Source organism: Castor canadensis, chromosome 9 (genome assembly GCF_047511655.1).
Source record: "Castor canadensis chromosome 9, mCasCan1.hap1v2, whole genome shotgun sequence".
Classification (NCBI taxonomy): domain Eukaryota; kingdom Metazoa; phylum Chordata; class Mammalia; order Rodentia; family Castoridae; genus Castor; species Castor canadensis.
Window position 1 is genome coordinate 151,861,621 of NC_133394.1, and position 10,349 is coordinate 151,871,969.

The 10,349-nt window shown below is 58.5% G+C and overlaps 1 protein-coding gene across 5 annotated transcripts in view; it reads left to right on the top strand.

Moving 5' to 3' along the window:
• Nucleotides 1-10,094, top strand: part of Sorcs2 (sortilin related VPS10 domain containing receptor 2) — a 417,324-nt gene extending 407,230 nt beyond the window's left edge. For all 5 annotated transcript variants that reach the window (XM_020165343.2, XM_074042674.1, XM_074042675.1 and 2 more), the window contains 4 exons: nucleotides 1,548-1,647; nucleotides 2,307-2,409; nucleotides 5,612-5,715; nucleotides 7,929-10,094. In XM_020165343.2, the coding sequence (XP_020020932.1) occupies nucleotides 1,548-1,647; nucleotides 2,307-2,409; nucleotides 5,612-5,715; nucleotides 7,929-7,993 (372 nt within the window). In that variant the 3' untranslated portion in view covers nucleotides 7,994-10,094. The remainder of the gene's footprint in view (nucleotides 1-1,547; nucleotides 1,648-2,306; nucleotides 2,410-5,611; nucleotides 5,716-7,928) is intronic.
• Nucleotides 10,095-10,349: the final 255 nt, after the last annotated feature.

The following is a 10,349-nucleotide window of genomic DNA, read 5'->3' on the forward strand; positions in this document are numbered from 1 at the left end:
CACTTCCAGTATACACTCAAGAAAAATGAAAGCATGCCCTCACAAACACTTGTACACCGCCAGCAGCACTGTTCATAATGACCCAAAATGAACACAACCTAATGGCTGTGACCCCCAAACGTAGACTACAAAAGCAAAACGAGACCAGTAGGATTTCATCAAAAGCTTCTGCACAGCACAAGACAGACACCTGCAGGACAGATTGTCCAGAATGCATAAGAAGCTCCACCAACTCAACAGCAGGCACACAAAGAGCCCAGTGAAAGGTGACAATGGACCAGAATGGACATTTCTCCCAAGAAGACACACAGATGGCCAACAGCGACATGACAAAGTGCTCCCCACCTCTTGTCGCCAGGGAAACGCTAGTCAAACCTTGATGAGATGTCACCTGGCTGCTATCAGAACAATGGCAGGAGCATGACGAGTGGAGACAGGGTGTCCCTTCATCCCGCCCTGGCTCTGCACCTCATTTGCTCCAGGAATGCACTGTGTGGAATCTCAGTTGAGAGCAGAGACCTCAGAATGTCCTCCATGAAATGCCTGGTAGAGGCAGCTTTGGGGACTGCCACCCATGGGGTCCCATTCCTATTCCCACCCCCTTCTACCCACTGTGCAGAGGGATGACCCCCAAGTAGCCTCTGGCCTTCTGAACACCAGGGCCCCCTTCTGGCCAGTGGTGAGTCAGCCAGGGGTTGGGGAAGTTCTGGGCAGGCTGCTACCTGGCGGCAGCGCGCGGGTGGGTCACACAGCATTTCAGGCCCCCTCCAACGGAGATTAGGCCATGATGGAGGCCAAGCCCTTCTCCCCCAAGGCCACAGTTAGAAGGCTGGGGTGAGTCCGGTTTTGTGCCCTGTCATGGCTCCTGAGGGGTCTGGAGTCCACCCAGATGGGTCCAGTTGAGGTCAGAGCCCCCAGGATCCAGAAACATGGGACAGTCATCATGGGGAGTCAGCCAGGTGTCCATGCCAGGCCCTAAATATGACTGATCTCAGGACACAGGAAGGGTGGACAGGAGCTGGGAGAGCCCTATTGTGCACTGGGTGCCATCCCTGTTTGTCATCTCACATGGGTCCCCAAGAAAGGCATCTGTGGTCTACAAGCCTGGCCATCCAGCCCCAGACACCTCTACCCTGCCATACCCCGAGTCCAGCACCACCTTCTGGTTCCTGGTCAGGTAGCGGTTGCTCCCCTGCCTCATTCTCCTTGTGCTCTTCCTCCTCTGGGAAGCCTTCCATGACCACTGCCAGGGTTGGGGCCTCCTGAGGGTCCCCGAGTTCCCCATCTCCACACACCCATGACCTGTGATCCTGTACATCCATTCCCAACTGGAACAAGAGTTCGCTGAGGGCAGGGCCAGGTCTGGGCACGTCTGTGTCCCATCGGTGGTTCATGGTGGGTGCTGTCCGGTGGGTTTGTTCCTATTCACTGAGGACACCGAGCTGCAGGAGCCCGAGGCCCCTCCAGCCCCTGGACCTGCAGAAGCCACTTCCTAGCTCTCCTGCCCCTCTGGGCCCTGAGGACACTCCTCCCCCCTCTGCTTTCAGAGACTCACGGCCATCCAGCAGGTACTCGACGCACACAAGATCAGCTTCCCACTCCGAGGTGGGCTTCGGGTCCTGGTGGCCCTGAGGGAGGTGGACACAGGTGAGAGGCTTGGCCGGGTCCTCTAGGGGGCTGGGTAGGTGTGTGTCCAGGCCCTGCAGGCCTCCTTGCTGGGCCATCTCCAATTAGACCCATCGGTCCCTGGCCAGGCCAGCCCCTGGGGCCTTGCTGTCTCTTCCAGGGCAGAATGCTGTCACACCCATGTCTTGGGTCTCAGATGGTCTCTGCTCCTGCCTCCCCACCGGGACAGTCACCCCCATGTCATCCCCCCTGGGCTGTCTTCTCTGTCACTCCTATGCCCTTTCCCTGGGCTGGCTGTGGTCACTCTTTTGCTCTCCCCCATCCTGGGCAGGGGGGGTTCACTCCCTTGCTGCCCCTGGGGCAGGATGTCTGCAGAAGTGATCTTCTGCTCTACAGAGACACCACCCTGGTCAGGAGCCCGGCAGCTCACCCGTGCCACTCTGCAGGAGGAGGCCTGGCCCACAGTGGGTTGTACCCACAGTACACAGCAGAACTGGGCCAGGAGGGATGGCGAGGTCCTCCAAGGTCACACGCTGTGTGATCCTCTGTCCTTCATAACCCACTGACCCCCTCAGCCACCACAGGCTTGGGGACCAGCCAGACAATGTGAAGCAGCCTCCATCCAGGGCTAGGGCTGGGGCCAGGGCCATACCGGTCATCTCTCACTACTTTGCTTGCAGGTTCTCAGAGACTGGGTGGCAGCAGCAGCTACTGGGCCGTGGTGGTCCTCTTTGTCATTGGACTCTTCACAGTGGGAGCATTCATCCTCTACAAGTTCAAAAGGCAAGGCCACCTCTCCTGTCTTGGCTGACTGGGCCTGTCATGGGACGGGCAGATCTAGAAAGCCCAGAGGCTGTGGCTTCCCAGCTGGGCCTTGGAAGGAGGTGGGGTGAGGCTCCCCGTGAGGATTGCTGGGGGTGGGGGAAAACTGGCCAGCTTTGTTACCCGTGGGCCCCAGGGAGATAGACGGCCACCCACTCCCCACCCAGGAAGCATCTCCTACAAACACTGTCCACTCTGAGCCTTGGGCATCGCCTCCCTCAGCTCTACCTCCCCAAGGGAGGACACTGTGGGGTCCACAGATGAGGAAACCAGGCCTGGAGAGGCTAAGGGAGGAGCCCAAGTCTGGCAAGCAGTGGGGCAGGACTGGCCGTGTCGCCGCTGCTGCAGGCTCCCCACCCCTCTGCTTTCAGAGGGAGCAAACACACTGGACAGTTGCTGCCTCTCCTGCCCAGATACTCTACCAGGAGGGCTCTGGGTGTCCAGATGGGGGTGGGCACTGAAAACACCCAGTGGGGCTTGTGTCAAGCCCAGGATGCTGTGTGTCTCTTCAGAGGGCCCCAGAACCCCTCTTCCCTCCTGGCCCAGGGGCTCCCTGTAAAATGGTTCATTGGCCCCTCACTGGTCCAATAATGGCTACTCTGTTTGCCCCTGGACTCTGCCCCTGGGCCTGAGCAAAATGATGCCTGCCTAGGCAGCTTGGCTCCGATCTGACCCCACTGCCCCCTAGCTGGTCCAGCTTCAGGGCCTCAGTCACCCTGGGCAGGGTCACTTTGAGGCCCACTGAGGGATACAGCTCATCTTTCCCTGTGCTTGTCTGGAGCCAAGGGCTCCCCATCCCAAGACCCACAGGTTCCTGGTCCTAGACCAGGAAACCCCTCTGGACCCCTCTCCTGCTGACTTTGACGAAGTCTGTCTCGTGGGCAGTAGTAATGCACAACCCCCTTTATGCCGCACATATGTTACTTGGTTCCAACTGAATTGGGTAAAGGGGATGAGGTGCTCTCAGCATAGGAAACAGGACCTCAGCTGGTCTGGAGACTCCAGGAGCGCTTCCCGAGGAGGGATCTAGAAGGATGCATAGGAGTTTTCTAGGCAGAGGGGATAGAACCAGGTCCAGATTGTGGCCTTATCGATTTCCAAACTCACAGAAGCACTGGATTCCTGACAAGTTCACCCAGGTGTCCCATATACACCCTCAATTCGACCCAAAAGCATCCTGAATGAAGGACGCAGCCTTCCACCAGGTGCCCAGGCTGGGAGTGCCCTCCTCTCTGTTTGCTCCCACCCCTCGGCCAATAGCTATCACTGTCACTGGACTGTGGGAAGTGGGGTCCTGATGCCAGGCCCCTGCCTGCCTGTCACTGCTACTGGGATGGCAGGAGCCCCATGTCCTCTTCCCTCCTCTGCCTGTCATTGTGCACGGCTCTGGAGCCGAGTATTGGCAGGGGCTACCTGAGGCTCTTCAGAGACAGCAGCAGCCTGCTGGGCACACAGCCTGGTGGTGACTGGCAAAGATGCAAACAGCTCTCCACAGAAGAGGGAGGGCCCTGGGTACCGCCGTGGTGTTACCCTCAGGGCCCTCACGAAACCCACCTGGGGTCCAGGTGCCTGGTGATCTGCACCCCCCACCCCCAGGGTGGCAAGACCCCAGCCTTTCTGCCTCCCAGCACACTGCAGGGCCAGGACCCAGCCAAACTGTGGCAGCCCTGCGTGTGAACCGAGGGCGTGGACCCATCTCTAAGATCTGACCACCACTTCCCAGTCACTGCCCGGTTCTGCAACTCAGGCCAGGGCCTTTGCCGGACTGCGCCTCAGGTCCTTGTCTACAGAGGGGGCTTGGAGGACGGCAAAGCTGCAGGGGCTGGGAGAAGGCAGAGTGTCCGGCTGCCACCCAAAGGCCTGGCAAGGCAGCTGAGCTCTGAGTGGCAGGACAGGAGCTGTGGGCGAGATGCCCAAGTCAGAGCTGCATGGGAGGCTTCAGTTCTGCATGTCGGGTGGGCACAGGCTTTTATCTGGCCTCAGTCTGGGCCACAGGGAAATGGGGGGCTGAGGACAGTCAGGTTAGACAGCACAGCAGCCTGCTCTGGGGAGAAGGTGGGTGGCAGGGACGGAATTCTGACCTCTGCAGGTCACATGTCTGCCCTGAGGGCCAAACCATGGTTTCCACAACCTTGCCCCAGTCACACTGCACATGGCGTGAAGGGGCAGAAGGACACTGTCTCACTGCCCACCTGCAAGAGAGAAGCCAGCCTGCCATGGGGCGCCCAGCCTTCTTGCAAATCCATCAGTTCACCTGTAAGGGTGGGGCAGCATTGCCATGGAAACAGGGAGGCCTGGTCAGTGCCCCTCCCCACCAACTCCAGATCGACCCAGGGGAGGACAAAAGAGCAGGGCCCAGGAGTGGATGAGAAAGGGACACCTGTCAGCCCCTCCGTCAGCGGAGGGGGTGGGAGGGGGGTGCGACCACAGCCCTGTGGCAGCTGGAACTGACTCCCAGCCTCCAGAAGTCCATTTGTCTCTGTGCTGCATGTCCTCTGGGTGGCAGGGGCAGTCTCAGGTCACTCAGGCAGGGCCATCTCCAGCATTCACCTACAGAGGACACCGTTCACTTAACCCCCTCAGGGCACTGCTGACTTGCCTATCCACCCAAGAACCTGAATATGCATCCTGCCACCAAAGTGTTCCCAGGAGGTGGGCAGCACCTGCCAGCCACCTCTAAGACGCCTTCCTCCCCCACAATCCCAATCCCATGTGGGACTGTGACCCTAGGGTTCTGGTTGGAGAACTGGGGTCATTCGCGTGTCCATCAGGAGCTGGACAGTGGTCCTAAGTCCAGTCCCAGCAGAGGCAGAGGGGTTCGTGCCACCCTCCTGCTTCCCTGGTACCTGGACAAGAAGGGAAATTGAGGACAGTGGGGCCCCAGGAAGCCCAGATGGACAGGGCCCAGCAGGTACCCCTGAGGGCCAGTTCCGCACTGTGCACGAAGGTCACAGCTGCCAGGTTCTGGGAGAGGAAGGAGAACTCAGCATGGTTCTGTAGCACACAGGCTCCAGGGTCAGAAGGCAGTGGAGTACAGCCTGCAGCCCAAGGGAACAGTGGAAGGCTTGGCTTTCCCTGGGGGAGAGGACAGCCCCTCGGCAGTGCTGTCTGCACCACCAAGGCTCAGAGTCTGGCAAGCTAAGTGGCTACCTCTGCCCGGCAGGAAACGCCCAGGCAGGACTGTGTACGCCCAGATGCACAACGAGAAGGAGCAGGAAATGACAAGCCCCGTGAGCCACAGCGAGGACGCCCAGAGCACCATCCAGGGTAGGGACTGCGGCACAACAACTCCCCACCTGCTGCCTCCAGGGGGCCCCCTCCCTCCCCGCTTCCCCGACCATAGGTGCCCAGAGGGTGGCCACCTGGCCAACAAAGCATAGGGAACATGGGGCCAGGCTGGCTCTGCCCGTGGGTCCCTCTGGGCTGCATGTCTACCTGGTGTGGTGAGGACAGTGCCTGTCAGAGCTGTGCAAGATAAAATCAGAGGCTGGGTAGGAACCAGGCCCTATGCCCAGCAGCAGCTCACCAGCCCTTATGGCCTCAGAGTCAGGGAGGATGAAAAGTGGCCTGGCCCCCTCCCCTCGTCACCCCTCCCAGTTATCCTGCTCCGTGAAAATGACAATTCCTTGAGCCTCAAGCACACAGCTCCTAAGCACAGTGCTTTACAGTTTGTACAGCACTTTTACTCCTGCCATGCCTGACAGGGACAGTGCCAGGCAGGTCACCCAACCGCTGCTGGTATGGCACCTCTCTCTATGCCTTTCCTCTGAATGGTGGCTGTTTAGCTAGACTTAGCATCCAGACAGACCCCAAGCCTGGCCTGGACCACCCTGTCCTCTCTGTGCAGCTTCTCCTTTCATAGTGACGGGCACCACCGCCAGCCTGTGCTGGTCGTTAGCACTCTGCCCAAGTGTCCAGGCCAGGCATGGTTCATGACGACCAATTGTCATGTTCTTATCATCTACCTTTGAAGCCCAGGTCATCTTTCATGTGTGCCTCAGAACCGTGTGTGTGCCTGTGTGTGCATGTGTGTGTGTGTGCATCTCTCTGTGTGTCTGTGTGTGTGTGCACGTGTGTGTATGTGCATGTGTGCACGTGTGCACGTGTGTGTGTGTGTTGGGGGATGATCACCCTTACTGCTTGAATTAAGAGCAAGGCTGAGAGAGGTCATTGCTCACCTGGGGCCACACAGCTCACAGTGGCTGACCTTGGATCCTGATCAGGTCAGCATGACACCAAATCCTGTGTCTTCTACCCCCTGACTGCTCTGGGCAGGTTCCCCCCTGCTATCACGCTCCTGGCTGGACCCCAAATACACCAGGCAGGTGGGGGTGTCTCTATGGCTTCTGCATCCTCCAGCCCAGGTGTGCTGGTCACCACACGACACACCTGCAGCCTTGGGACACACCACCTGCAATTTACGGAGGCTCTTAAGGCTGCAGGCCCCAGACGTCACTGGACGTTTCTGGATGTCACTGGACCCCAAGAGGCCGCTGTGTCCAGGTTGCAGGTGGGCAGCTGAGGCTGACCTGTGGTGGTGCTGGATCATCCAGCTGTGGCTGTGCAGCCATGTGCCCTCTGCAACCCCAAGTGTCCTGTGTACCCCAAAGACCCTGCCACAGGCCTCACCTCTGCCCAGGACAGAAGGTGGTCTTGGGGATCCATGCTGGCCTCACGTAGCTGGCCCTGTCCTCATGCAGCAGGTCACAGCCCCCTGTGGGCAGGGCATGGGGCCTCAGGAAGACAGGAGCCTCCCTGCTGACAGAAATTTTCTTTTGAGCATAATACTACCTTAATTAGGCCTTAGCATGTGCCAGGACCCCGTTAGGGGAACACCCCAGTGACAAGCCGGGGCCTGTGAGGCAGAGGCCCGTGATGAAGCTCTGCTTGAACAGTCAGCCTCGTCTCAGCACCGAGCCCATAGTCTCAGTCCCACAGCCTGTGCAGTGCCGGTGCTCCGGCCACTGCCATCAGCGTTGTATGCACCAGGTGGAGCAGAGAGACAGGCTCCACGAAGCAGCTCTGGGCCCCCTTACCTGTCCCCTACTCTCATAATGGAGCCTCAGCCCCTTGACCCGTTAACCCATCTCTGACAGTCACCATGTCCCCCTCTCTCCTGCTCTCGCCTGCCCAGTCCTTTCCACGCTACGCCCTGCCGCCAGGAGGGGGCGCAGCCTCAACCCCTCTTGCACCCCCCTACTGCTGATGCCAGGGGCGGCCCCCATGCAGGTTAGTGTGGCCTCCTCACAGGCCTTGGTCCACTGCTGTGGTGACACCGCACACCCACTCCTTAGTCACAGTAACCACCAAGGAAGCTGGAGATCTCACCCAGCCCTGCACCCAGCATGACGAGGAACCTCGGTGCCCACCGCATGCTGGCTCTGCACACTGTTGAGGCCACCACTCGTGTCCTGCATGGCCATTTCTCACTGGCCCCATCCGATGGACTGTGCTCATGGCGCCTCTCTTCTGTTCCCTAGGCAACCACTCAGGAGTGGTCCTGAGCATCAACTCCCGGGAGATGCACAGCTACCTGGTGAGCTGATGCTCTGGGCTGGGCCAGGACACTCCTGTTCCACTCGTGGAGGGCACAGGACCACAAGTGCAGCTGGAACGATGTCCCCTCAGAGACCTTCGGAAAGGCCACCTCCTCCAGTCGTCCCCACCCAGGGGACAGGCACTTCTCCCTCTGTCAGCCCCAGCTAGCCCTCAAGACACTGGGCCAGCTGACTCCTGACCTAACTGGACACAGGCCTGCGATGTCCACACCCCTGACTCTGGGGTACTGCTGCCCCTGGACCCTGTCTACGCTGCCCTGGCCACTCCAGCCTGTCGCCGTAGCTAGCTGAGGCCTGGCTGAGGCCTGGCTGAGCCTGGGGTGAGCCTGATGGTTTGGCTCCACAGACCAGCTTTGCCCCTGCCCCAGGACTCCTGTCCCTGCAGAGGGTGCTCTGGGGTTCTGGAAGCCTGTGGGCCAGGCCTCCCCAACACCACCCTCTAGGCCTCCCACTGTTCTCTTTTTAAACTACAGGTAATGTAAATACCTCTCTAGGTAGCCCTTTGCATTTTGGGCACTTTTGTTTAACTTTGTTTTTAAGGACAGACGGTAGGTGCCATCTGGGTTGTCGTCAGAGCCACACTAAGGCTCTCCATCCAGACTGCCTAGGGCTCCTTCTCTGGACCCTGAGCAGCAAAGTTCTCCCTGGTTTTCCCTGGGTGGGGAGGGGAGGTGAAGAGACCCAGCACCTGCAGTTCCTCATCCCACGAGTAGGAGGCGCCCACACAGCCTCTGTTGATGGCTCTGGAAGGAGCTGGTGGCCCCAGAAAGTCCAGCAGCCCCAGAAGCACCATGGCTTCCTGACAGCTTTGGGACCCGCGTAGAACCAAACCAGTTGAGTGTAGGCTGGCAGGAGCAGCCTCTCGTGGTGAAATGGGGCACTAGTGCCCAGAGAGGGGGTGGCTTTCCCAAGGCCACAACAAGGTGGTAGCCCAGGACACAGGGCGGTCCACCCACTCACAGCTGCCTCAAGTCAGGGACCTAGTACAGGTCTACAGGTAGGAGCGGACAGCAGGACATTTCACTTTTTGCCTTGAAACGGGAAGGTCGGTATCTCCCCTTCTTTCCTCCTCCTCCTCCTCCCCTCTGTTTGGTGGTCAAGCCAGAGCCCAGCAGGTAACTTGCTGGCTGGCAGTGAGGCCTGGATGTCTTGCACACCCTGTTGTAGCTTTCAGAGAATCCACCCATTTTCTCTGTGGAGGGAGGAGGAGGCCCAAGGACGAACCATCACACCGGGACCATTCCGGGGTGCTAAGACTTTGTTGAATGGATGCCTCTGGTGTCCAGATGCTCCTGTTGCAGGTGGGACTTGGGACTGCAGGAACAAAGGCAGCCACGTGGACACACAGCCTGGCAGTGGGGGTGTCCCAGCAGTACCCCAAACCCTTTTCCTCCCTGCCACTCACTGTCTGGGACTCCTGGCCTCTCCAGAGATGGCCCTCTGAGTGAAGAGAGGGGTTGGGAACGAGGACTCAGTGCCAGTAAATGCTTGGACTCTCTGAGACCTTCACTATGACCCCACTCACCCGTTTGTACTCTGCAAAGATGCCTGGGTGGAGATCTGCCTCTCGCTGGCCACCCCCACCCAGCCCCCACCCCCAGTGCCAGCCCCACGCCAGAGACACACAGCACAGCTCAGGCTCAAGGTTCAAGGTCCAAGGTCAGCACGGAAGCCCTGGAAAAAGCCCCCCACCCCTCTTAGCTCACCAGTGCCTGGGGTAACCAACTGCAGGTCTCTGACCCTCTGTGACCACTCGGTTTAATTCTCTCAGCTGTTCCGGTAGGCTTCCCCTTAGTTACTTGTGTTTTTTCTTATATTTTATGTTATTTTTCCGAGGAACATTTTGGGTGTGTGGACCCAAGAACTTGGGAACAAGGTGGCATCTGATAACCACACATGTGGGCGGATGGAGCTACCTGGTTATCACTGGCGTTCTGTGCTCGATGCACCCACGTCAGATACAACCAGCTCCCGGGCTCTCACAACCACATCAGGCACATTCTTGGTATATGCACATAACAGACAATGCATTCTTTCTTGTTTTTCCTTTTTAAAAATCAATAAATCATTTGTGATGCTTTTAACAAAGATTAAACGAGCGTGGTCAGCTTTTGCCTTACGATGAAGACGTTTCGATGTTTACCTAAGTGCATGCAATCACGTCTGCGTGTACATGCAAGCTTGTCCCCGGAGTCCCATGCCCAGCAGACCTGACTATAGTCTCTCAGTAGACCAAGGCTCAGGCTTGTCACTAGATTCGAGTCACTGGATCAGTCTGGGGCCCAGAAAGTTCTCGGTCTTGTCAGAGGAAGAATTTAAGGGCAGACACAAAGGAGACTTAAG